At 43.1% G+C, this 27871-nt stretch overlaps 1 protein-coding gene across 4 annotated transcripts in view; it reads right to left on the bottom strand.

The window, feature by feature from the left end:
• Positions 1–999: 999 nt before the first annotated feature.
• The window catches only part of LOC117355791 (adrenocortical dysplasia protein homolog), a 90210-nt gene continuing 63338 nt past the window's right edge, over positions 1000–27871 (bottom strand). For 3 of the 4 annotated variants that reach the window (XM_033934832.1, XM_033934829.1, XM_033934833.1), the window contains 6 exons: positions 25054–25238; positions 21863–21935; positions 10547–10633; positions 7955–8047; positions 5476–5616; positions 1000–2341 (listed from right to left, as the gene is read on the bottom strand). In XM_033934832.1, coding sequence (XP_033790723.1) covers positions 1536–2341; positions 5476–5616; positions 7955–8047; positions 10547–10633; positions 21863–21935; positions 25054–25238 — 1385 coding nt within the window. In that variant the 3' untranslated portion in view covers positions 1000–1535. The remainder of the gene's footprint in view (positions 2342–5475; positions 5617–7954; positions 8048–10546; positions 10634–21862; positions 21936–25053; positions 25239–27871) is intronic. The other variant, XM_033934831.1, reaches the window with a different exon arrangement.

Raw genomic sequence — 27871 nt, 5'->3', positions numbered from 1 at the left:
CTAAGTAATGTGGAAGGTTAGATCCCAAAGTTGTATTTCCATTTCCCAGAGCCCTATACAACAATTATACAGGCCAAAAAAAACAAAACTTGGTGCCTTGGGTTTTTGACATAAAAACAATGGAAGCCAGATACCAAGAAAGATGGGATGCACAAATGATGGCAGACTATTGTTAGAATCTTATGTGGGATTGTCCTTGTGTGTTGAACGACTGGAAAGTTTGTATCATATTTCATACCAAAAGCACAAGTTTAAGTAGATTTTCATGTTGTTTACTTTTCTTTTCTTTTTTAATGTTTTCTTCATGCTTAAAAGGTATTAATTTAAACACTACATTAAAATATCCTGATTTTTTAATGGGCGAGCAGAACGAAGAGTGGTGTATGGCACATGTTCTGTATCTCAAAACCTAGAGCTGATAGAATAAAACTGGTGCCATTTTTGGAATCAGCAGGTCAAACATACCCAGAAACAGGTCTAACATTTGAGGCACCAAAATGAGTGTTGGCCAATGTTACAAATTTGCAAAATTGGGAACTTGATAGAATATGTAGGCCCTTTTTTCTTCTTTTTTTATCTGAACACTTTGTTTCCTATTCAAGAATTCCTTTTGAAATTTGTAATGTAAAATTGCATAAATTAAAACAAAGGGCTTTTCTAGGAGGAAAAAGAGATGGAAGTGTCCTGACATGAAAAGACAGGTTTATAAGCAAGACAAAATGATACCCAGAGAGTCTACAGAGAAAGATATGACTGCTGAGCTCTAGAGAAAAAAAAAATAAACTATGATAGCCACATACAACACTAGCCCAAAAGGACCTGCGTACTAGTTTCAAAAACTTTGCTGCACATTTTTAGCCAGGGCTCCATTAGATGTCAACCTAATCATGAAGTGTCCCTGGAGAACAAACTTCTCACAGCATTTGTATACCCTACTGGCATAAGAACTTCCTATTAAATACCTATAACTTAAATTCCTATAACTTAGCAAATAAGAAATCTGTAACCATATATTTTTTTATTGTCTTCCCAAAAGACAAGATTTAGAGATCATCATTATTTGTACCTTTTCTTCACAGTTTATCATAGAAGTGACTGATACAAAGAGCACGCAGAATAAAAGTTCCATTGACTTCAGTGTCCAAGTACACAACTAAGGATATATATGAACTTTAATGGAAAATGTTCCCCTGATGTATTACCAATGTTACCTTTCTGAAGTCAATTTGCAGAATGAATGAAGTAAGGAAATTTCAAATTATAGGTCTTAATTTCATTTTGCATGTTGCTTCTATTTATATACCTGAAAGGCCTGCTAAAGTAAAAGCTACAACCATCCTCAGAAATCAACGATTTGCTTCCTACTAAACCTACCAGCTGAATTCTACTTTAGAAAAAACTGGTACTTATTATAATTTTATTCCTCCTTACCATGCATTTGCTTATGTGTAAACTTGATTATGTGGGCTGTTACCCACAAATCCTTGGTCTTTATTTATGAGTGTATTAGCCCCTTATGCCTGACAGCTTGCTTTTTATTTGGAATTTAGGGCTTTATCGGTTTTATTTTTATAGCTCGTCGCATCTGTTATCTCCATCTCTGTTGCTTTATTACTCCTTTGTTGTCTCCGACAGCTTAAAAATTGTAGGATGGGTTTCTGTAACACTGGTCTCTCTTTTACTTTGCTCTTTACATTCTTGCTGGATGCCTTGTGGCTCCTGTTCTGGCTCACTGTTCCTAGCTTTTCTTCTGCCTTAGGGAAAGCATCCTCTGTCAAGTGTTTTCTCTTGATTGCTCGTTTCACCTTTTTACTAGCTACTAAATATGTCTCCTCTTTACTTCCAGAAAAGTCACTGGTGGAGGCATTAGTTTTCATCTTAGAAGACAAGGTGGATGAATTTAATGGTGCTTTTCTGCTATTATATATCCGCTTTTCCAAGTAGTACTCAAAGTAGTCCACCTTGGGGAGATTGTAGGGTACTAAGGATACAGAAGATTTGACATATTCTAAACTGAAAGATTTTAGAACATAAGGCATTCTACGGTCAGGTTCACAGGTTTGGTCCACACTGATTGGAGACTTGCACATGTCGTCACTTGCTTCTGGAGCCATGGATTTGTAAGCATAATTACTAGAGGGAGAAAACAAAGACTGAGATTCATTTTCTACTGCATCTTGAGGCGATGATCTTAAAGGTGACTGCTCTTCACAAAATGTCTCAAGAGGCAACAAATTATCTGGGGTGCTACTGTCTGGCAATGCATGGTCCATTTCTTCTGCATGCTCGATGTAGTGCTCTGTTTTCAAGCTCTGATCACATGCTGCAGACACCTGAGTTTCTAGGGGCAACAGAGAAGCAATATGAAAACCAAATCACACGTTATGAACAATGTTAAAACACAACACAGACAAGAAAGGATTAAGTACTTACCTTGATACTGTATATACTCGAATATAAACTGAAATTTTTGGGCCCAAAAATGGGGGTCTCAGTTTATATTTGAGCTTTGAGCTTTCTTGCTTCCTCCCTCTCTCCGAAGATTACATCTCTCCCCCCCCCTTGATAACCAGCACTTCTGTACCTACCATCTCCCTACCCAGTAACCTGCACTTGTTTTCATCCTTGTCCAATGGCTACTTCAGTGATATCACCTCCCCAACCGATGACTGTCCCCGCCCCCGGTCGACCAGCACTGCTCTTTCTGGTCTGAAGCTGAGGCCAATGCTCTGTGTTGAGCTGGAGTGAGGCCTTGTACATTTGCGCATGATCAAGACCTGCCAGTTCCCATGCTCTCTGAGAATCTCAGAAAGGAAAGGAACCAGCAGAGGCCTTGAGCATTTGCAGATACGCAAGGCCCCACTCCGGCTCAACACACAGTATTGGCCTCAGCTTTAGACCGGAAAACAACTGTGCTGGTAGAACAATGCCAGCCGGCCAGGTGGAGGGACAGATATCATTGGGTGGCGAGGTGGTAGTACTGAAGTGGCTGTCGGGCAAGGGTGAAAACAAGCCCATTGCTACAAATTTTCTTTAGCAAGTTAAAGGATTCATTTAAAGAAGGAAGGATTTGCATAATCTGAACTGTTATTCTCAACATATACCATTACAACTTGTATATGCTCAAATTAAACCTCGGCACAGCTTGAAAACACGTTTGTTAATAAGACAGCTGTTAACCAGCAACACAAATCATAACTTCCACAGAGGATTTGATAAGTTTTTCCTTTTTAGAGTATAACCTATGCTCCACTGAGAAGGCACTTACTCCACTGGCATTTAGTTGAAGGATCTAGCATTGGCTCCCTGGCTGCCTGTAGCCAAATGTTGTATAGTCAAGGGCCCAATGATAGTGTTCAAATCCTTGCACGACATGGCACCGGGTACTTGACAGCTAAGCTTCTTCCATACATGCTGAACAGATCCCTCCGCTTCCAGAATGAAATACACCTCAAAATGCCCCCTGGTCATGCCCTTCAACTGCAAATAGAGAATGACACGGTGGCTGTTACCGGCAGCTAGTTGCGGGTAACCCGCCAAAACGGTGAGGGGAGAAAAAGTGCTCACTGCGGGTACGGGAACAAGGCCATCCACCACCTTGTGGAGCGATGAATGGCCTTGTCCCCGCAGTTAAGGGAAGGAACGCGCGCGGTCACCAATCGCGCGCGGCCCCCTCCCTCCTTCCTACCTACCTGAATCTATCTCTCTCCCTCCCCCTTACCTTCGCAGCGCGTTTTGAGTAACTTTCACAAAACCGTAGGAGCCTGCAAGCAGTAGAATGCGTGTGTGGTTGCATCAGAAGAGATGCTTCCGCCCACACACGCACGCTACTGTTTGCAGGCTCTGACGGCTTTGTGAAAGTTACTCAAAATGTGCCACGAAGGTAAAGGGGAGGGAGGGAGATAGATAGATAGATTCAGGTAGGTAGGAAGGAGGGAGGGGGCCATGCGAGGGGTGCGGAGGGGCAGTGAGGTGGTGAGAGGGAAGGGTGGTGGAGGAAAGGAAAAGATGCTGAAGGGGAGGTGGATAGGAACATATGCTGAAAGGAAATGGGGAAGACAGAGTGGGGAGAAGACGCTGAAAAGATATGGGGAAGACAGAGTGGGGAGAAGACGTTGAAAGGACATCGGGAAGACAGAGCGGGGAGAAGATGCTGAAAGGAAATGGGGAAGAGAGACTGGGAGAAGACATTGAAGGGAAATGGGGAAGAGAGAGTGGGGAGAAGACGCTGAAGGGAAATTGGGAACAAGAGTGGGGAGAAGACGTTGAACAGAAATGGGGATGACAGAGTGGGCAGAAGACGCTGAAGGGAATGGGGATGACAGAGTGGGGAGAAGACGCTGGAAGGGAAGAAGACAGAGATGCCAGACTATGGGGGAGCGGAGGGTAGAAGATGGATGCCAGACCAATTGGGAAGGGTGAAGGGAGAGGCACAGTAACAGAGCAAATGGAAGACGCAGAGAGAAGACTGACAGTGGATGGAAGGAATTGAATGAGAAAATGAGGGAAGCAGAAACCAGACATCAAAGGTAGAAAAAAAAATTCTATTTATTTATTTTCTTTTTTTGCTTTAGGATAAAGTAGTATATTAGTTGTGTTTATAAAAATTTATAAACAAAGCCCTGCCAGTTGAACATCTCTTTCTCTAGTTCAGCAGCCAGAACTTTGATTTATAAGGAAGGAATAAGCTAAATATTGCAGTACTGAGGCTTGTATGGATGCTTCAGGGATGTGGCAGTAACAGTGGTTGTGGGGACAGGGCGGGAACAGTGGTTGTGGGGATGGGGCGGGGACAGGGACAGTGCCGTGGGGACGGGATGGGGCGGGGACAAATTTTTTCCCCGTGTCATTCTCTAGCTGCAAACTACTAAATGACATTTCTACTTCCACTTCATACCAAGCCACTGGAATCAACTGCACCCACAGATCAGATCCCTTGAAGGACTCCTCAACTTTAGAAAAGCAATAAAAACATACCTCTTCACCTAACTCCCCTGCCCATGACTGATAAATTAGAAAGAAATGTATATTGGTACCAAATCCCGGTCGGTATGTGTCATGTTGGGAAAATCTTGTATTGAAAAATCTTGCATTGTAACTATGGTAAATTTAACCTGTAAACTGTCTGTGTGTCAAGTTAGAATAAAACTTGTATTGGAAAACTTGCACTGTAAGGATAATTATAGCAAATTGTAACCTGTAAACTGTATGCTATGTATATTAGTATTAGACCTCTAGTATGTGTCAAATTAGGATAAAATCTTGTATCATAAACTTGTACAGTAATTATGGCAAATTCAGTGCAAATCTTAACCTGTTAACTGTATATTATATATGTTTAACCTGTAACCCGCTCTGAGCTCTTTGGGAAAAACAGGATAGAAAATGAATTAAATAAATAACATAAAATAAACAAACTTCATATTTGTTCTTCCCAACATAAACATTGGTTGCCCCACATTTAGAAGAGCATACCTGCAGAAGATGAAGCGATGCTGTGACACTGGAATGAGAGCTCATCCCAAGGCAATAGCTCAGGCTGTGTTTTACTCTCGCTCCCCTGTTCTTCATGGAGAAGTGAGGAGATTGAGCTCTGTGCTGCTACTGAATCTTTACCTATCAACAGGAACAAAAAAATCCACTGAATGCAATTCACAAATCACCAATGCACATACTAACAAAGCTGTTTCTCAATATTTGTGAATAGAAGAAGAAAGGATACTCAAAGGAGTAGGGAGGAAAGAGAGAAGATACGGGGGGGGGGAAGGAAAGATGCCAAGGGGCTCATTTTCAAAATACTTAGACACACAAAGTACCATACAAACCTATAGCATTTTGTTTGTCTAAGTGTTTTGAAAATGAGCCTCTAAATGTAGTTAGAAACATTTTAAACAGCAACTATATAAGGTTAAAATTTGCCATACTATACCAACAGTAAAAATTAAAATGTATTTTATGTGATGTCAATTTAGTATTTTATAAACCAGGCTACAGACTTTTAAAAAGTAAAAAAAAACATACAAGCAGGCTTCATGATCCAGAAAATAAGCTTGGTTGTTGGTTTCACAGAAGGGTCTGACATCAAAATTAAAATGTATAGGGAAGGCGATGAAATTTGGAAGAATAGAAAAACAGAAGGCAAGTTTTACTTAACTTTAACAAAGTAATCATTTGAATATAATAATGACTTAAAGTATTAACTAATACAAAAGGAAATTTAATACAGATTGTGTGGCTTTTTGACATCAGAACACTCAACCTTAAGTCTTATTTTCTATCATGCTGAAAATAACCCTTATTCTCTGTACAGTGTGAGCTAACTTTAAAGGGATGGTCTCATTTCTTTTTCTATTTTATATGCCAGGGCTGTCTGGCTTCAGTCCTCAAGGTACAAATAGGCCTGATTTTCTAAATGTGCACAATTCTTCTTGTGGTGTATAACAAATATGCACAAGTCATGTGCTCATGGACAAATCTATAAGCCACTGGATATATTTTTGGTAGTAGCATGATTTTTAGACTAGGTTACTTGCAAGTGATATAGACAGATAAGGTGGTTTAGGATCACTGCTCCTCCCCTCATTCAACTGCAAGACCAACGGACACATTCCCAAGCTAAGTCTGAGTTTATATCTTTGGAGCTGGCTGGGGGGTTCTCGGAGCGGTTTTTTCCTGGTTTATTTTGCACTTGTGTGATTGATAATTTAAATAACACTGCTGAAGTGTCCACACTTTAATTTGAGCACACATGAGGTATCCCATGATGGTGTGCTGGTAGAGGTTTGTTAACCTTTACATCTGTGTAACGCGCTGGAGAATTTTCTCCCTTCGCTGACCTCTCACACTGAGGATACCCCGTTTCACAACAATTTTTATGATTTAATTTATATCACAGTTTTGTGGTGTTTTACCCAAGAGCTTTGTTACCAGGTTGAACTTTTCAGAGAACCTATTGACTTTTTACTGCCTCTTATTCTGTGTGTCATTTGAAGTATCTCTGGCAGTTTTCTTTTGGAGAAACTGTTTTGTGTGCGTGTTACAAATGCACAATATATGACCCATAAAAAAAAGTCCCCCCATCCCACTGATGATGACCCTTCCCAATGAATCCTCCTACCCATGCTAGCGAAAATCAACAGCAAGAATAGCTATTCCCCCCTGCCATTTGCCCCCTCCTTGCGTGAGACAAAAATGTCAGGAAGGAAGCCCACTCCGGTGGCAGGAGGGAGTGAGCATCCCTCCTGCCAATTTTCTTTTACATGTGGAGAGGGGGAGACACCACGGCAGGCATTCCTCATGTCATTTTCGCTGCCACGGGGATTGGGGGGGTCGGTTCCCGATGGAGGTTCATCAAGAAGGGCCATCATCGGTGGGGGGGGGGTGCTTTTTACTTTTTTTTTCTAATGGGGCAGATATTGTGCATATGTAACATGCACAGCATCTATGCCCATTTCAAAAAAAAGGGTTAAACAGGTAAGTGACTGATCTTGACCAGTCGCTTTTTTTGGTACACTAAATGCAATCACTTTTTTTTAGTGCACCGGGAAGCCATGTTAGAGCATCAATTGCTCTACTAGTTTACATGACATTTTAATATTAATGAACTTATTTGCATGGTCAGATTGGAGAATGAGCAATTGTGCAGAAAATCACGTGGTTAGCCGTTTTCTGCATCAGGTAGGCAATGTGATCGTTGCTAAAGCTGTCAAAATAGGTTTAGCGACAATCACTGGCTTTAGTGCATCTGGGCCTTGGACTCTGTAGCAAGTTTGAAATCTGCTTAAGGAGCTTCAGTCTGCATGGCTCCGGAAGAAAGACCTGGCCCAAAGCTTGTCAAACGAAACTCCCAGGTATTCCAGGCACTGGGCAACACCAGCTGGCTCTTTTTGAAGCTGATGATCCATCCCAAGTCCTGGAGGAGTTGGACCACTTTCAAAACTGCCAGTTCACCTACCTCCTTGGACGAGGCCTTGATTAGCCAATTGTCCAAATATGGGTGCAACAGGATTTCTGCCTTGCAGAGGTGTGCTGCCAAAATCACCATCACCTAGGTAAAAGTGCAAGGTGCAATCACAAGATTGAAGGACAGCACCAAGAACTAGAAATGAGGCTCCAACACATGAAACGGCAAGTACCTCCTGAGGGTATAGGAATGTGGAGGTAGGCCTCCGTCAAATCAAGGGATGCAAGAAACTCCCCCTGTGTCACTGCCGCTATTACTGACCTGTCCCCATGCGGAAATGCGACACTTTCAGTGCAGCACTGACCGATTTAAGGTCCAGAATTGGCCTCCAGTCATCTGAGTCTTTCTTCAGTACAAAGAAGTATAAGGAGTATCTGCCCAAACCCAATTCAAGTTTCAGGTTTATTTAAAATTTGTTAATATCGCTTATAATATTTCTAAGCGATGTACATGATAAAAACAGGGATACAATATTATAAATTGAAACAGACAAAATCAGATGAGGACTAACCTGATACAAGAGGGACAGGAGTAGAATTACAATAATTATAGGAAAGAAATAAATAGGTTAGCAAAGAAAATGTCTGGAGCCTCCTGTAATTTCGAAAGAATTATTCTATTTCCTTGAAGAATGAGGAGTTTTGAGCAGAGATTTAGTCCTCAAAGGCATCTTTGTACAAAAAAAGACTTCAGGGAGCTCTTGAATCTATTAAGATTTGGTTCTCCTCTAAGGAAAGACAGCAAAGTGTTCCATAGCTTTGGTGCGTATATTGAAACTATACTTCTCCTCCATATTCGCTGTGATAGGGGATTAACAGAACCGCAAATACAGAGAAACCGCAAATAACTTTTTCATATGTTAATCCCTGTTTTCTATTAAAAACCATCGTGATTATGGTGAAACCGCGAATAACATGGTTGGAGACCTAGCCTGTTCCTGAAGGAGAGGCAAAATATGGTGAAGAAAGTGCTGAGACTCAGCGATTTTCTCTGTAAACGCTTGGAATCAGCAATTTCTCTATGCAAGCTGATGTAATTTGAGGGGAGGAGCCAGCAAGCTAAACACCATGAATAATCGAAACTGCGAATGCTGAATCCGCAAATACGGAGGGAGAAGTGTATCTCATTTCTTCTGGTATTAATAATTTTTAAGGAGGGAATTGTGAATAAATTTTGATCTATGGACCGCAAGGTCCTAAAGGGAGTATAGGGGATTAATAATTTGTCAAGGAATGCTGGTAGATTTGACTGTTGAATTTTGAAACAAAGGAGTATAATTTTATATGTTATTCAATGCTGAATTGGCAATCAGTGGGCATTTCGCAGAAGAGGCGTTACATGGTTGAATTTTTTTGAATTTGTGATAATTTTTATGGAAGCATTCTGGATTTACTGTAATCGTCTTACTTGTTTCTGAGTAGCAGTTTTACACAGTAATCCAGTTTAGAAATGATAAGGGAATGAATGAGGGTTTTAAGGCCTCCTTTTACTAAGGTGTGCTAGTGATTTTAACGCACGCACAAAATTACCGTGCGCTAGCAAAAATACTACTGCCTGCTTAAAAGGAGTTGGTAGTGGCTAGCGCGCACGGCAATTTAGCGTGCGCTATTGCGCGCAATAAGGCCCTAGCACACCTTTGTAAAAGGAGTCCTAGGTGGGGCCTAAGGCTGCTATTGTGCAGCGGAGGCCCGGGGAGTAGGAGGAAAGTCCTGCTCCCGAACATCGGCGTAGGAGCAGGAGGGTCCGGGCACCCCTCCTGCTCCTGAAGATGGGAGGATTGTCGGAAGGAGCAGGAGGGACCGGGCACCCCTCCTGCTCCCATCTATTTTCAAGGTACCGGGGTGGGCCGACCAGAGGTAGGCCGGGGGGTGGGAGGCCTAGGAGCAGGAGGGACTAAGCACCGCTCCTGCTCCCAACCTTTTGGTGCCAGGGACGAGGGCCATGCCGGGAGGGGGGAGAGGGCTGGTGCCCAATCTCTCTTACCTGCTCGCCAGACTCTCCTGCTCTCTGCCGCCGTTCCCCGCAGTGCAGGCCCGCTTTAAAACCACAGGCTTGCACTACAGGGAACGGCAGCAGAGAGCAGGAGAGTCCGGGAGCAGGCAAGAGAGATCTGGGCTGAGCCCTGACAGCAGTGACAGGATGTTGTTTCTCCTGTCACTACTGTCAGGGTGTGCGCATGAGCGGGGATCGCTCTGGCCATAGGTAGGGGGCGTGTTAATGATCGTCCCCATCTGCATGCAGGCCTTTACTGAATTTTTCAGCTGGCATGCAAACGGAACGTGCATGGTTTGGAGGTTTAGTGAATTTGGGCCCTAGGGAGGAATTCATGAAAGGGTGTTAAGCACAATCTCATTAGCATATGCTGACTTCTAAAGGCTCCCATTGTATTCCTATGGGCGTCTTTAGCGGTTAATGCGTGCTAATGTTCTTAATGCCCTTTCATGAATTCCCCCTGAATTGCCTTCTGATTCGGTTAACATTGGTTTATTTTTTATCTTAAACTCTTATCAGAAATGAAAATTTTTACAAATCAGATGGAGTTCTGTACACGTTTTAAACTTCTGACACCTTATTTATACTCACAAGGAAACTCTTTTTCTATGTACATCTTTTCCACATGCGACTCAGTAGATCTGCCATGCTCATTCATTACAAAGTCATCTTTCCATTCTAAAACAGAAAAACATTTTAATTCCATTTTCCTTTTATCAACTATGTTTGGATATATTTGTCATTGGTATATCTTCATATCACAAATAATTTTAATAATTCAACACTCCTTTATTAAATACCTAGGGATTTACTTTGGTCGCTCAATTCAAGAAACCATTAATAAAAATACTGAGGTTTTATTTAAATCATTGAAAGACTTATAAGAATAGCCTTACTGGGTCAGACCAATGGTCCATCAAGCCCAGTAGCCCATTCTCATGGTGGCCAATCCAGGTCACTAGTACCTGGCCAAAACCCATGGAGTAGCAATATTCCATGCTACCGATCCAGTGCAAGCAATGGCTTCCCCCATTGTCCAAACCTTTTTTAAAACCACTTATGCTATCTGCTCTTACCACAACCTCTGGCAATGCGTTCCAGAGCTTAACTATTCTCTGAGTGAAAAAAAATTTCCTCCTATTGGTTTTAAAAGTATTTCCCTGTAACTTCATCGAGTGTCCCCTAATCTTTGTACTTTTTGACGGAGTGAAAAATCGATCCACTTGCACCCGTTCAACTCCACTCAGGATTTTGTAGACTTTAATCATCTCCCCTCAGCTGTTTCTTTTCCAAGCTGAAGAGCCCTAACCTTTTTAGTCTTTCCTCATACGAGAGGAGTTCCATCCCCTTTACCATCTTGGTTGCTCTTTTTTGAACCTTTTCTAGTGCCTCTATATCTTTCTTGAGAGACAGAAACCAGAAATGAATGCAATACTCCAGATGAGGTCGCACCATGGAACAATACAGGGGCATTATAACATTCTTAGTCTTGTTAACCATCCCTTTTTTAATAATTCCTAGCATCCTGCTTGCTTTTTTAGCCGCCGCCGCACACTGGGCAGAAGGTTTCATCGTATTGTCTACGATGACACCCAGATCCTTTTCTTGGGGGCTAACCCCCAAGGTGAACCCTAGCATCCGTTAACTGTGATTAGGGTTATTCTTCCCAATGTGCATCACTTTGCATTTGTCCACAATAAATTTCATCTGCCACTTGGACGCTCAGTCTTCCAATTTCCTAAGGTCTGCGTGCAATTTTTCACAATCTGCATGTGTTTTAATAACTTTGAACAGTTTAGTGTCATCTGCTGGAAACAGATGCTGAGGATTCACCGCAGCACAGCCGCACTTCAGAGCAAGCTAATTTTTTTAAATTTGTTGCTGCTGTGTTGATTATATGGAAGAACTGCTTGCATTGTTCTGTTTTGATTTTTACAGGCTTCGGGATTTTTTTATCTAAAGGTTTGTATATTTACACAGCATATATTCAAGAACCAGAAAAATATATTATAGAAGTTAGCTTGGGAGTTTTTTTGGCCCATGAAGCCCATCTGAGGCCTTTTTCTCCCTACATTTGGATTGTTAGTTAGGGTTTGAAGCTTTTGTGGTGCTAAAGAAGTTTGTTTTGTTAGGCAACAGTTTCATCTTTTCTTTATATATGAGTAAAATTGTATTAACTGTTGTAATCACCCATTATTATTCTCTAAAAATATTTCTTCATCTGTCTGCTCATTTTGACCCTACCTTTATAGTCCTTCCCTTCACACAAGGAATTTCTATCTATATGGATTCCACACTGCTATCTATGTCATGCAGAATGTTAATTTTGATTCAATTCCATTTTTAACATATAGTGCAACCCCCCTCTAATTTGATCTACTCTATCTTTGCGATATAATTTGTACCCAGGTAATACAGTTTCCCATTGATTGTCCTCCTTTCACCAGGTTTCTGAGATGCCTATTATCACTCAGTGCTATATACTCTAAGGGGCTCATAATCAAAACAAAACTACATCTAAAAACCCGCCCAAGGCGGCACTTGGATGAACTAAAAGACAGTTCATCCAAGTGCCAATAATCGAAACAGGGTTTTAGATGTATCTAGAGACTTTTTTAGGCCTATGAATTCCGTTGTGTGCCCAGAGTGAAAGGGGCGTTTTTGAAGGAGTGGTGAGGGCAGGAGGTGGGCGGAATGTGGGCCGACCTACACTTAGTCATACTGCAGGGATAATCAAAAGTTTTACAAGGCTGCCTGGATGGAACTTATATGTTGTGACTTAGACGATGTAAACCCCTTATACCTCAAGGGAATTTAATTATCCAAAGTGATATACTTAAATATGTTCTACTAACTCACTTTGTTATTCAAAACAATATCATATCAATCAATCAAATAACTGAAGTTATTTAGTGAACACTCAGACCCACAGCTGAGGTCTCAGTGAAAAATTCACGGAGCAGCTGTTAGAGAGACCATCATCGTTGTTCACAGTCTCACCCTCCATACAACAGCTAAATAACTGCACAAAGATGGTAAAACAAAACCAACTTAGCTTTGAATGGAGTGGGTAATCGATATAGCTGCTCCGGTTTCCTTTTTATTCAAGTAACTGCATTCATTACAATTGCCGACCCCCCTACCCAGGTTTCGCCAACTGGCTTCTTCAGGAGGGGTACTATGAATGTAAAACAACCACATTAACACTAAGACACTTCAGTTATCACTACTGTAATTTTACACAATAATCACAATTAACTGCCACACCATTCACACTCAGACCTACCGGCATAACGCACTCCACACTACTCACAGACACTAGAGCTTTTGACGACGAATTTCCATCAGCAGGCCCACAATATATACTCCTCCCTTTCAATTACGTCATACTGACATCACTACAATCTAACCAATTAAACCTGCTCCTTCTATAAATGGAACCATTCGATTTCGTTATTTAACCCTTTTGGGGTCAAAGTGTGCCACTGGAAGATGAATTTTTGTTCCAAATATAGTAGACACTGAGTCACATCCCCTGTTTTTTTATGTGTCCTAGCTATAACTGTATATTTAACATCTTCAATTGAATGCTGCTGTTCAAGCCAATGGTTCACAAGAGGAGCCGACACTCGATTACATCTAATATCACTTAGATGTTCGGCGATTCGAGTTTTAATGGCCCGCCGAGTATGCCCGATATTAGGCCGTAATCTGGGCCAAATTCTTAAACAGCAGGCCCCCGGTCAACAGAATTATGGGGGTCCTCATGTAAGCTGTGCCCATTGTGTATATTGCTCTCATGTCCTCAATACTGACCAAGTACTCATTCCACAATCAGGAGGTAAGAAATTCTACTTAAGAACTAATACTAATTGTCTGTCCACTGCAGTGGTGTATTGTATAATATGCCCCTGCGGGCTTTATTATATCGGGCATACTCGGCGGGCCATTAAAACTCGAATCGCCGAACATCTAAGTAATATTAGATGTAATCGAGTGTCGGCTCCTCCTGTGAACCATTGGCTTGAACAGCAGCATTCAATTGAAGATGTTAAATATACAGTTATAGCTAGGACACATAAAAAAACAGGGGATGTGACTCAGTGTCTACTATATTTGGAACAAAAATTCATCTTCCAGTGGCACACTTTGACCCCAAAAGGGTTAAATAACGAAATCGAATGGTTCCATTTATAGAAGGAGCAGGTTTAATTGGTTAGATTGTAGTGATGTCAGTATGACGTAATTGAAAGGGAGGAGTATATATAGTGGGCCTGCTGATGGAAATTCGTCGTCAAAAGCTCTAGTGTCTGTGAGTAGTGTGGAGTGCGTTATGCCGGTAGGTCTGAGTGTGAATGGTGTGGCAGTTAATTGTGATTATTGTGTAAAATTACAGTAGTGATAACTGAAGTGTCTTAGTGTTAATGTGGTTGTTTTACATTCATAGTACCCCTCCTGAAGAAGCCAGTTGGCGAAACCTGGGTAGGGGGGTCGGCAATTGTAATGAATGCAGTTACTTGAATAAAAAGGAAACCGGAGCAGCTATATCGATTACCCACTCCATTCAAAGCTAAGTTGGTTTTGTTTTACCATCTTTGTGCAGTTATTTAGCTGTTGTATGGAGGGTGAGACTGTGAACAACGATGATGGTCTCTCTAACAGCTGCTCCGTGAATTTTTCACTGAGACCTCAGCTGTGGGTCTGAGTGTTCACTAAATAACTTCAGTTATTTGATTGATTGATATGATATTGTTTTGAATAACAAAGTGAGTTAGTAGAACATATTAGACGATGTAAAACCAGGTCTAAGGGCTGGATTCTGTATAGGACACCCGGTCTCAACTTAGAAATCAACTCTATCATCTACCCTTTGCAAACCACCCTAAAACTTCTAGGTATGACTATTGACAGAGGCTGCACTATGCAACCACAAATTAACAAAACAATACAGAAATCCTTAGTAGTTATGAGAAACCTTAGACAAGTCCGAAAATTCTTCGAAAAAACACAATTTCAGCTCCTAGTACAATCTCTAATCCTAAGTATCCTAGACTATTGCAACATCCTCTACCTCCCCTGCCCTGCAATAATGATTAAACAACTACAGACAATTCAGAATACAGCTCTGAGACTCTTTACTCATTGAAAAAACTTGACCACATTACTGAGGAATTCATCAATTCTCATTGGCTTCCAATCCAGGAAAGAATACAATTTAAATTCTACTGTATACTATTTAAAACTATAAATGGGGACAGCCCAATCTACCTAAACGACCGCCTCATCCAAACCACCTCTACCAGGCATAGAAAAACACCCCCCCTTTCACTTACCCCCCAATTAAAGAAGTAAAATGGAAAAAACTATATGACTGCCTACTAGCCACTCAAGCAGCAAAAATAGACAACCAAATCTCCAACCTATTGACAACTACCCCATTCTACAAGATGTTCAGAAAGGAAATAAAAACTATACTCTTCAAGAAATCCCTTAATAAAGCTTAATACCATGAATACCCCCTTCTTACCATCCCCTCCCTAACCCCAGATCCTACTTATTCCTCTCTTGGAAACCATCTCTTATCTAACGTTGTAACCCTTCTTCCATAACTCTTTTTGTAATCCGCTTTGAACCGAAAGGTAATGGCGGAATAGAAATCTGTAATGTAATATAAAAGCCAACTAAATGGCTTTTGAGATTCGCACTAGAGGTCTGCATGGGAACAGAGATTGCGGGAATCCCGTGGGGATCTCCCTAGGTCAACGTAACTTCCACGGGGACCCCTCCCAGGCCCATGGGACTCCCACAGGGACCCTTCCAAGGCTGACGGGACTCTCACGGGGATGGACCCGGGCTTCCTATTCCGAGGCCTATCTAATTTCTGGTCCGGGTCCATCACCGAGCTGAGCCACAGAGTACCGACGAATCAGCAGCAACAGTCTCTATCACATAGGCAGTGATCTCAGCACGTAGGCACACAGACTCTGTGTGCCTACATGCTGAGCTCCAAGCCTATGTGACAGAGACTGTTGCTGATTCGTGGGGAGGTGTTACGTGCAGGCGGACAGAGTCCTCCTCCTCCCCCCCCACCTGGAACAAACCCGAATTACCTAACTTCGCCAGTCACACACAGTGTGCAGGGCCTGGTTCTGCTGCACGAGCCGCAATCTGTGGCTCAGAGCTGAGCGGGGATTGGTCGGTGGAAGCTCAGGGCTGCTGAGCCGAAGTTCAAAAACCCAGCAAGGAGCTGCAACCCGGGCTCTTGGACTGCAGCAAGTGAGGATGAAAACTGCTCTGCCGCTACCAGAATGATCCAGCTTTCTGAAGCCCCGTGAGCTTGGATGGATATGCTCTGTCTACCAAAACTTGCCATTTCTTTCCCTCACTCTGGCTCTCTTATTCTACTTCTTCTTATTTCCTAGTCTGTCACTATTTCTATCATTTTTCTCTCCCATCATTCAGCATTTCCCCCTCTCTCTCTGCTTCCCTTCTGTGTAGCATTTGTTCTTTCTCTCTCTTTTCTCTCCAGCATCTTCCCTCTCCTCCATTTCCATCCAGCATCTGTCCTTGCTCTCTCTCTCCTTTCCATCCAGTATCTGCCCCTAGCCTTCTTTCCATCCAGCATCAGCCCCTCTCTCTCTCCTGCTTCTGCCCAGCATCTGATCTGTCTCTTCTCTTCCTCCTTTCTGCCCGTCACCCCATCCATCATCCACCCTTCTCTATCCCCCTTCCATCCAGCATCTACCCATCTTTCTCTCCCCCCTTTCAGCCCAGCATCTGCATTTCTCTTTCTCTCTCTTCTACTCAATGTCTGCCCCATCTTTCTCTTTCCTCCCTTCCATCCGCATCCTCCCCCTCTCCTCCCTTCCATTCAATGTCCTCCTCCCCTCTCCTTTTCTTTACATCCATCATCTGTCTTTTTCTCTCTCCCCAGGTATTCCAGCTTTCCTGTCATCTTTCCCCTTTCATTCAGTGTGTCTGATCCCTCCCCCTTTCTATTTACAGTCTGTCTCCTCTCACCTCCTACATCCAGTATCTAACTCCCTCCCACCTGACACCTCAGCTGCCACCAGACTGATGCGAAGCCTTCCCTCCGATGTCAGCTCTGACTTCGGGGGAAGACTTCCGGGTTGGCTACATATGGCGTGCAGCAGGCTGCCTCCAACCCCTACTGTTATCTGGACTCGAATGAAGGGGTGGGAGGGAGTACATTTTTGGACACAGAAGGCATGAACTTGGAAGAGAGGATGGATGAAGGGAGGGAAAGAGTTGTTGAAGCGCAGAAGGGAATGTGTTTTTGGACACAGAAGACATGAACTGGGGAGAGAGGAAGGGAGGGAAAGAGATACTGAGGTGGGGGAGGGAATAGAAATGGAGAATTGGGTGTGGGTGTGTCAGTGAGCAGGAAAGAGAGATGGTTGTGTACACACTGGGAATGGAAGAAAAAGGAGAATTTTTGGTCATAGGGAGGTAGTGAAGTACAGATGAAAGGGAAGAGAAAGATGAGAGTGAGAAATGTGGTGGAAAGGGAACAGTGGGACAGATTGAAAGGTATGCAAGAGGGAGGAATGTTGGACATAGTGGTGAAGGGAATGGAAGGAAAGATGTGGCATGGTGCTGGAGAGGGGTGATAGAATAGAAGGAGAAATGTTAAGCATGGGGCTGGTGGGCAGGCACGAAAGATGAGAAAGGGATAAATGCTGGACCATGGTAGGAGGAACCAATGGACAGCAACAGAAGAATTTACAGAAGATGGGAAAGCGGAATAAAGAAACTGGGACCAACTTGATGGAAAAATAAGTTTCCAGACAACAAAGGTAAAAAACGGAATTAGCTTTGGGAATTGTATGTTCAAATGATTTTTATTGTTCCAACAGAAAACAAAACAAGACAATCAGTATCTTATTCCAAGAAAGAACAATGCAACAACCCCCCCCCTTCCCAACCCTCCCCACCCCCGGAGTCCAATGCCATAACAAACACTGAGAGTTCGAAATCTTCCTAAATATTTAAGAGTCTACTACGGGCATGTGGAGTGAGATCCTGCCAGAAACATTCCCAGGTCTGGCGAAATCTACGACCCGGACCACGATCCAGATCTCCCACCAATCTCCGCTCTAGCGTTGCATGGATTATCATCAGGGATCTCCATTGAGCATAAGTCGGGGGAGTAGTAGACAGCCAGTTGGTGAGAATGGCTTTCTTCCCCATCAAGAGTACTCTGGTTATAAATGCGGACATTCCCTTGGGTTTAGGCGTGGCAATATTGTAAAATCCAAATAATGCTCTCGGTTGCGGAAGCCAACGCCTCCCCCAAAGCAGCGTAACATAATGTCCCAGGTGACTCCAAAACTGGAAAATTTTAGGGCAAGCCCAAAGCATGTGACCCAAAGAAGCATGAGCATGATCACATTTTGGGCACAAGTGAGACGGGGTAATCCCCATTCGGGCTGCTCGCTCTGGCGGGATATAGAGTCTCATAACAATTTTCAATTGCATTTCCCAGTGGGTGATATTAGGAGATACCTTTTGAATATGTTTCAAGACCCGTTGTAGCTGATGAGCCATAAGTGCACACTGAAGGTCTTCTGCCCACGTTGTCGCCAAGATGTTCAAGTTAGGGCCAGGTTGACAGTCCCGGACCCCCACAATATGAAAGCGAAGAGGAATTCTCTGTTGCGCAGAAAGGCTAAAAAGTTCCGAGAGTGCCTCTCTATTATCCTCATGCCTCTCTATTATCCTCAGTGGTAGAGCTTGTACATAATGGCGAATCTGGTAATAAGCATTGGGAATTGTATATAGCAGATGTCTTTGTATTGTGTTCAAAAGAAAAGGAAATGCATTTCTGGTTTTATTTCTACAGTGTTGAAGTACTTGCTGACCCTTGCTGTGGCTGGTGGGGATCTCCAAGCACTGCCAGCAGAGGACCTCCTCTAGAGACGGCCAGAACTCCCCTCCACCAAGCACAGCATCCATGAGCCACTGAGATGCCAGCATCTGTGACTCAGGGATGCGACTGCTGCCTGCCAAGCTTGGCAAAAGGGACCTCTGGCCAACTGCAGAGGAAGTACTCAGCTGAAAGCTTGGGGGTCCTCATCAGCTAAGTATTTCTATTTTATATTTACATTAAAGGCTCTGGTAGAAACCCGTTTACAAAGTATGTATTCTTCCCAATTAATATTTCTAAATTAATAAAGTGTCTTTGCTTATTTGTAAATGGGTCTCTATAACAGCCTTTAATTCAGTAGCATAATTAAATGAAATAACTATTTCTGAAGTTTATAGGGACGGGTGGGGATGGAGGGGATTCCTCGCGGGGACAAAGGGATTCCTCGCGGGGGCGGAGGGATTCCTCGCGGGGACGGGTGGGATTTCTGTCCCTGCGCAACTCTCTAATTCGCACATGGGCGTCCTATATAGAATTGCCTAACACCACGATTCTCTAACTGGTGTCTATGTCATAAGCGCTGGTTAAAGAATCAGTTTGCTGCTGAGCTGATCGTGGCAAGGGAATCTACCTGCTGCTAAACTGATCCCCCTAAGGGATCTGGCTAATCGAAGTCTTAGGCCACTCCTAGCACATTAGAAAATAACACGGGGACCGTTTACCGCAGTAAACCATGGTCACTGCAGTAAATCCGCAGGAATGGGGACAAGACCTTTCACCACCCCGCCAATCAGGGCCTTAGACTCCTCCCCGGTGCATCCCACGATACACCAGGAAGGGGCAGGCCCGCTATTCAGTGGAAGCAGCATCCCTCTGGCTGGCCAACTGAATAAAAAAAAAAAGGTACTGTGGGATCTGGGTGGGCTTGGGGGGGGAGAAGGGGTCAGGGAGCATGCCTTTCGGTAGGAGGGGCATTAGCAGGAGGGACTGGGCATCCCTCCTGCTGATGATCTTAGGGGGGGTGGAGGGGTACCGGCAGGAGCAACTGGGCATCCCTTCTGTCAGTGGATGTCTCAGTGAGGTGGTGGCAGGAGGAATTGGGCACTCCTCCTGCCGTGGACATTCGGGGGTGGGGGTGGGGGGGCCAGCTTCGAAGGTTCCAGCAGGAGGGTCTGTGCATCCCTCCAGCCGGTGGATGTCTTGGCGAGGTGGTGGCAGGAGGAATTGGGCACTCCTGCCGTGGACATTTGGGGGGGGCTGGCTTCTGCAGTTCCAGCAGGAGGTCCAAAAGGTCTTGTTCTGGGCGTTTGGGACTTGGACAAATTTTTGGTCAAGAATGCAGTATAAAGATAAACATAGTGGCGGTCTGGGCGATTAAATGCCTGGACGTACAGGTAGACAATTTTTGACCCCCCTCCATTTTGTATGTACTTTTCAAAATAGACATTTTGCCGCTGCTGACTTTGAGCAACTAGCACCCTACATGCAAATCGGATTTAGATGTTTCTTTTGATTATGCACCTCCACCTTTCCTATTTTATTTTTTAGGCTTTTAGCATTTGTATACAGACACAAATTTACTCTGCCTTCCTCTTAAACCCTCCTGGCTTTCTTTCACCATTATTGAAACCTCTCTGCTGGGACTCCCTAAATATCCTGTTTCAATAGTATCCTTCAAGGAACCTCACACCGAACCATTTGCTCCTGGACAACTGTCGGCTTTCTCCCACATCTCAGTTTAAAAACTGCTCTATCTCTTTTTTAAACGCTAGCACCAGCAGAAGGTATTTTTCCATATATATATGCAGTGAGTACATCTTTCTTGAAATGTGGGTAAAAGACATACAGTCTGCAAACCATCCTAACATCCTTCTATCTTTCTTGTGGTTGGAACAATTCTTCCTATTCATATTTGCTGCCCTCTGGTAACATCTATTGACAACCTTCTTGGGATATCCTTTTTACCTAAAACTATGTCTCATTTCATGTGATCTCTTTCTATATGTTTCTGGTTCAGTATACAAAGATTTCAGTCCCAGAAACTGGCTGTAGGGGAGGTTTGTTTTTAGTGACTTAATATGATAGCAACTTGTTTATATCTGTCTGCTTTCTATAAATGACAGTAAAGTCTAGAAATGGAATACTGGCAGAATCACATTTCATTTGAAATTTAAGGTTGCTGTTTAACTGGTTGAGCCAAAGTGAGAATTCATAAATTTCATCTACAATACTACTTGTAAATGCCTGGCCGAGAAAAGTTAATCAATACAAGAGGAAGATGCATGGGGAACCGAGTAAAACGTGAAACTCCTAGACCTACATCTGGAGTACCATTAGTTATAAAAAAAAAAAATTTCCTGCTGTAAATCCTGTACCACTCACATGTCTTCCAATAATCCTTCATTCAGCCTCCAAAATTAACTTTTTATCAAACTGCGACCCTCTACAAATCACAGGACAAAAGCGAGAGCCTTTGAACATAACAAATGGCCTAAATATTTACTTCATCACACACACTAGCAGCAGAAAACATCATCCAGGTGGCACAGATGTGGGAAACACTTTATGTGTGCAGCTCACTGCTCTGGAAAGAGCTAAATTTTGAGGGCTAGTTACCTCAAATTATTCAGAGTCAACTGGTGACACCATCTACATGTCTGGAGTGAGTAGTTCTCTTCCTTGGAGAAAACTAAGTTCCTTGTAGGCTACATTATTCTTTTGTTTGACTGACAAAAAAAAAAATATCAAAAGATAAGGATGTACTGAGCTTTCAGAACTCCATCTGAAGACCATACACTGCCTCAAAAGTTCACCTATATCCTTATCCTTGGATAACTCTTATATGGGTCCAAAAGGTGTATCACAGATTACAAAGAATTGTCTGTTAAGAGATTTTTAAATTATTTTACCTGCATGACAGTATCCCTTTAATAAAGCATTCACTCATCATGTCCAACAAAAAGCTTGCATGGAGCAGCTCGGTGCTACAGTGAAGGATACAGCATGTGTGTCACACTTACCAGGAAGGTTATTAAGAGTCACCACCTCCTCAGCAGGAATGGTCAACAAATTGAGGGGTACAGAAAAGATGACCTGCAAAGAGAATATGGGGAAAAGTTTTCACCATGTTAGCCATGGAAAGGAAAAGCATGACCAATATAGCACAATGACCCTAAAGACTTGCTGGTATCTTTGCCTACTTACAGACACTCCTTTTTTTTACCTTTACCTACACTAGATGCCGACTGAATTTCAAAATAAAGTGCCAAAACTAGCCCAGAATCCTTTTTTTCTACCCAGCTTCGGTTTCACTTGAAAGGCTATGGCCATGGTTTTGATTTTAGTTGAAACGGAATGTATGTTTTTGGTGGAAGCTGAAAATTTGTGCTTTGTCCTGTTTCTCTCCCTGCCTCCTAACAGGAATTGTCTCTCCCCCTACCTCGCTCACCTGAAAATGCCCTTCTCAGGCCTATTTTACAATCCCTGGCAGTCTAGGAGTGTAGTCAGGGAAGGAGTGATCCCCAGTCGCTTCTGCCCATGCTGGTTCTTCTCTCAAAATGACTGCCATGACTTCTCATAGTAACTTTGTGAGACTGTTGCCAAGAGGTCATGGCAGCTATTTTGAGAGCAGAGCTGACATAGGCAAAAGCAATTGGGGCTCGTACCTGCCCTGACTATACCACTAACCCACCAATGATTTTAAGATAATTGGGGAGGGGGTACTTTTTACATTCTTTTTTTGTGCAATGTAATTACAAGTGATGCATTTATAATTTTGAATATTAATTATATGGTAAACAGAGTGCTCTAAATAAATACTTTTCAGACAAAAGTTTAGCAGGAATTTGTCTGTAAATTCGGAATGATAAAACTCCTTAGGAATTAAGCTCTCTGTGGAGATATGACATCAGCTGTTACTCCAAATATGGCACAAAGTCAACAACTGTAAAAAGACTGTGACTTTTAGTTTCAGTTTTCATGTATGCAGAGGCTATTTTGCTTGCAGGTAAAATATGGTCCTCCATTATTTAAATTATTATATATATTCTGGCTTGAAAAGGAGATTATGTACTTACCCTAGTAAGGTCTTTTCCAGTAGATAGGCGAGATATTCTAGACAGTAGGGCTATTTCCCTTTAGTCGCATGCTACAGACCCCGCCAAGCCTCCTAAGGGCGCCTAACAGCCTGTGCTCGACCCCTGACTAACAGAAGGTGAGACCACATTAGGGACAGCCCTGAGTTCCAAAGAAAACTATGCAGGCTGGCCAACAGGTACCCAGAGGGATTAGCCTATCTGCTATAGACCTAAGTCTGTGAATTCTGAAGAGGGCAGAGCTTTAAAAATCGCTCCAAGCACTAAATTTACTCAAAAAGGGAATGAAATTACATTGAATTAAAACAATAAAATGAGGAGAGCAGAACACACACACAAACTGCATACACGTGTGCAGAAGGAAAGAACTGAAGGTGAAGCTAGAGAGCCCAGTGAAGTACAACAGAGGCAGAGTTTAGAGAATGACACGGTGGCTGTTACCCGCGGCTAGCTGCGCTGAAATGGTGGGGGGAGGGGGAAGTGCTCACCGCAGGCACGGGGACAAGGCCATCCACCGTTGAGCGGTGAATGGCCTTGTCCCCGCAGTTAAGGGAGGGAATGCGTGTGGTCACTGATCGCGCGCAGCCCCCCTCCCTCCTTCTTACCTACCGAATCTATCTCCTTCCCTCCCCCTTCCCTTCACGTTAGTAAAATAACTTGCTGAAGCCGGACGAGCCTGCCTGCAGTCGCATGTGTGTGGGCGGAAGCTTCTCCTCTGACGCAACTTCCGGTTGCATCAGAGGAGAAGCTTCCGCCTACACATACGCGATTGCAGGCAGGCTCGGCCGGCTTTAGCAAGTTACTTTACTAACGCGCCGCAAAGGTAAAGGGGAGGGAGGGAGATTATCGGGCCACATGAGGGGTGTTTAAGAGTGGTGAGGTGGCGAGAGGGAAGGGTGTTGGTGGGGAGAAGACGCTGAAGGGAAAAAAATGGGGAAGGCAGAGTGGGGAGAAGATACTGAAGGGAAAAAATGGAGAAGACAGAGTGGGGAGAAGACGCTGAAGGGAAAAAATGGAGAAGACAGAGTGGGTAGAAGACGCTGAAGGGAAAAAATGGAGAAGACAGAGTGGGGAGAAGACGCTGAAGGGAAAAAATGGAGAAGGCAGAGTGGGGAGAAGACGCTGAATGGAAAAAATGTGGAAGACAGAGTAGGCAGAAGACGCTGAAGGGAAAAAATGGAGAAGACAGAGAGGGCAGAAGATGCTGAAGGGAAATGGGGAAGACAAAGTAGGGAGAAGAAGCTGAAGGGAAATGGGGAACAGAGAGTAGGGAGAAAACGCAGGAAGGGAAGAAGACAGAGATGCCAGATTATGGGGGCAGCGGAGGGAAGAAGATGGGTGCCAGATCAATTTGTGGGGGGGGGGGGTGAAGGGAGAGGCACATTAACAGAGCAAATGGAAGACCCTGAGAAAAAACAGACAGTGGATGGAAGGAATTGAATGAGAAGATGAAGAAAGCAGAAACCAGACAACAAAGGTAGAAAAAAAAATTCTATTTATTTCCTTTTTTTTTTTGCTTTAAGATAAAGTAATATATTAGTTGCGTTGCTAAAAATTTATAAACAAAGCCCTGCCAGCTGAACATCTTTCTCTAGTTCAGCAGCCAGAACTTTGATTTATAAGGAAGGAATAAGCTAAATATTTCAGTACTGAGGCTTGTATGGATGCTGAGGGGATAGTAGTCTCGGGGACAGTGGTTGTGGGGATGGGGACGGGGCAGGGACAGTGGTCACGGGGATGGGGTGGTGACAGGGACGGTGGTTGCAGGGACAGGGCAGTGATGGGGACAAATTTTTTCCCAGTGTTATTCTCTAGCAGAGTGAAAAATCTCGAGTGGATTCCTTCTGGAACAGCACGTGGTTATGGGGGAATAACCCTACTGTCTAGAATGTCTTCCCTATTGCACTGGAAAGCTACTTATGTAATGGAGGATTAAGTGACTTGCCCAGGGTCATAAGGAGCAGCTCTGGGATTTGATCCCCACAACATTTGAATGGAGAGGCTGCTGCTCTACCATAGGCCACGCCTCACCTACATATAGCGTCTGTGGATGAGAAGGCAAGTCATAAAATCAGCTTCTCACATATTAACATAAGTGAAAAAATTGAAATTCAAACCTGGCTTTTTTTCCCATGAGCCTTCCGTCCTGCTGTTCTCAGACTTGCAGCTGGCTGTAATGCTCTTCTGCTGGTGGTTGGTTGTTCATCTCTTTCATGTATACTAAGGCACTCAAGCACTGTACTCTTTAATAAAGAAATGTTTTCTTCATTCATAACTTTCAAAAACCGATTAAGATGCCCATCTAATTTTTATAAAAGAAATAAGGAGAGAAAATAAATCATTCAACTTTGGAAAAGTTTATATACTTTTCTGGATCTCCTACCACATGAATTTGTACCTCCTCCTAGCTGCGAAAGTTCAGTTTAATGTCTATTCTTTATACTCTTGTTTGAATGGCACTCAAATCTTTTTCACATATAACTCCCAAGCAATGTCAATCAGAGCTTGATTTTGTAACATATTGCCTAAGTGATATTTTTAAAATCAACATGTGCACTTATGAAGATCCAGTCCCTGACACACACAAATGCAGATATACAAATTTAGATTTTCTCTGAAAAATGCAACTTTACAGATATACTCTAAGGTCTGGATTCTGTAAACTGCGTCCTGATTATAGGCAGCTGTAGGCGTCCTACAGCTGTCTAATCAAAAATGCACCCCAGGCAGACCGCCTATCTTGAAGGCAGCTTAGGGAGGCCAGCGGGAGAGGCTTACAATGTAGGCCAGCAAAATGCTGGCCTACATTGTAAGTAGACACAGCTGCTCTACTTATCGCGGCAAGGGATCTCCTGCTGGTAGGCCCCCCCCACCTATCGCCAGCAGGAAGGTGCACAACCCCTCCTGCTGGTAGGCCCCCCCCACCTCCCGACGATCGCTGGCAGAAGGGAGCCCAACCCCTCCTGCTGATAGGCCCTCCTGGCTGGCTGGGATGGCCCATGTACTTAAGGCCCTCCTACAGGAGGGGCCTTAGGTGCCTGGGCCAATCAGGCCTTAGGATCCTGTGGAGAGGGGCGGCCTGCCTCATTTCGACAGAGGTGGGCCTGCTGGATGGATGGTGGGAAGACCCGTCTGTCCAACTTTTTAAGGTTAGTGGTGGTGGGGGTCCGATGGGGGTGTGTTAGCGGGGGAGGGGGCCTACCGGCAGGAGGGGTTAGGCTTCTTCCTGCCGGCGATCATTCAGGGGGGAGGGGGCCTACTGGCAGAAGGGGTTGGGATTCCTTCTGCCGGCGATCGTTCGGGGGTGGGGGGCCTATCGGCAGGAGGGGTTGGCCTTCCTCCAGCCGTGATTGTTTTGGGGGGGGATTGGGGCTGCTATTCTTATCGCAGCAGGGAGTACCCTTGCCGCGATAAGTGTAGCAGCCATGTCTACAGTAACCCGGTTCTGTAACTGGTGTCTGTAACATGGACACAAATTGTATAAAAAAATGATTAACACCTTCTATGAACATTCTTTTTAGGAAGGGTTTAAAAAGTTTGGATAATTTCCTAAAACAGAAGTCCATACGAAATTAATAAAATGGCTTTGGGAAATCCATGGCTTATTCCTAGGATATAACATTAAATGTGAATCAAAAAATGTTCAAAGTATATCTTGAATTATTATAAAATAATTTATAGAGTGCTCAGTGTGAAATCTTATTCAAAACCAACAGGTTAATAGAATGAAGATGTAATGACATTCCATCATTGCACTCACCTACCTACCAGCCCTATCTGATTGATTATTTATAAATTATTCAAGCTGAATGATAATGAAGATAAATACTTAGCTGGATATTGTTGATATATATGTATCTTCACCATAAGGCATGTTCTTAGATTCAGCTCATTAATGCTGGAGGTAGTATAATGAAGTCTTTTTTATATATAACTCGTTGGTTTAGTAGAAAATGTGAAAAAAGTGAGTCTCCAATCCACCGTTAAAAATAGTACATTTCAGCATAAAGCTAAAACTCCTTGTAGTGAAAGCAATCCAACATTTCCTCAACACCGATCGTGTTTCACTATGTTTTGCGTCATCAGGAGGAAATAACTGAAAAAAATAATAAAAATATATAACAGTTCTCAACCAACGAGTTATATATAAAAAAGACTTCATTATACTACCTCCAGCATTAATGAGCTGAATCTAAGAACATGCCTTATGGTGAAGATACATATATATCAACAATATCCAGCTAAGTATTTATCTTCATTATCATTCAGCTTGAATAATTTATAAATAATCAATCAGATAGGGCTGGTAGGTAGGTGAGTGCAATGATGGAATGTCATTACATCTTCATTCTATTAACCTGTTGGTTTTGAATAAGATTTCACACTGAGCACTCTATAAATTATTTTATAATAATTCAAGATATACTTTGAACATTTTTTGATTCACATTTAATGTTATATTATTTACTAGGTGAATTATAAAAGATTTTTTCTCCAATTGATTTAATTTTTGTTATTCCTAGGATAAACAACATAAAATCTGTTTTACTCTTTGGGATCGTGCCAGATACTTGTGACCTGGGTTGGCCACTGTTGGAAACAGGACATGGGGCTTAATAAACCTTTCATCTTTCCCAATATGGCAACTCGTATGTTCTTATGCAGTTAAAGACCGACCAAATTTCAGTTTCAGTGTCTAAACTGGCCCAAAATCTGGAATTGGCTATGCCCCCATTCTGTACTGGCCTCTCAACCAGGTCTTTGAAGGTAGTCCCAAGGAGGGCCTATGAATGGGAGGAGGAAGGAGTTTGTGGTGGGGGGGAGGGGAGGGGAGGGGAGGGGATGGGTTGAGTGACAGTTTTGGCTTCAGCTGGAACTGAGCAGGGAATTTTGGCTGCAAATTTGGTGTTGTCCAAAATGAAAAGTGCTGGTTTC

The sequence above is a fragment of the Geotrypetes seraphini genome, chromosome 2 (genome assembly GCF_902459505.1).
Source record: "Geotrypetes seraphini chromosome 2, aGeoSer1.1, whole genome shotgun sequence".
NCBI classification, from domain to species: domain Eukaryota; kingdom Metazoa; phylum Chordata; class Amphibia; order Gymnophiona; family Dermophiidae; genus Geotrypetes; species Geotrypetes seraphini.
The sequence above is the reverse complement of the archived record's forward strand: the minus strand, read 5'-3'. Positions and strand labels throughout refer to the sequence as shown.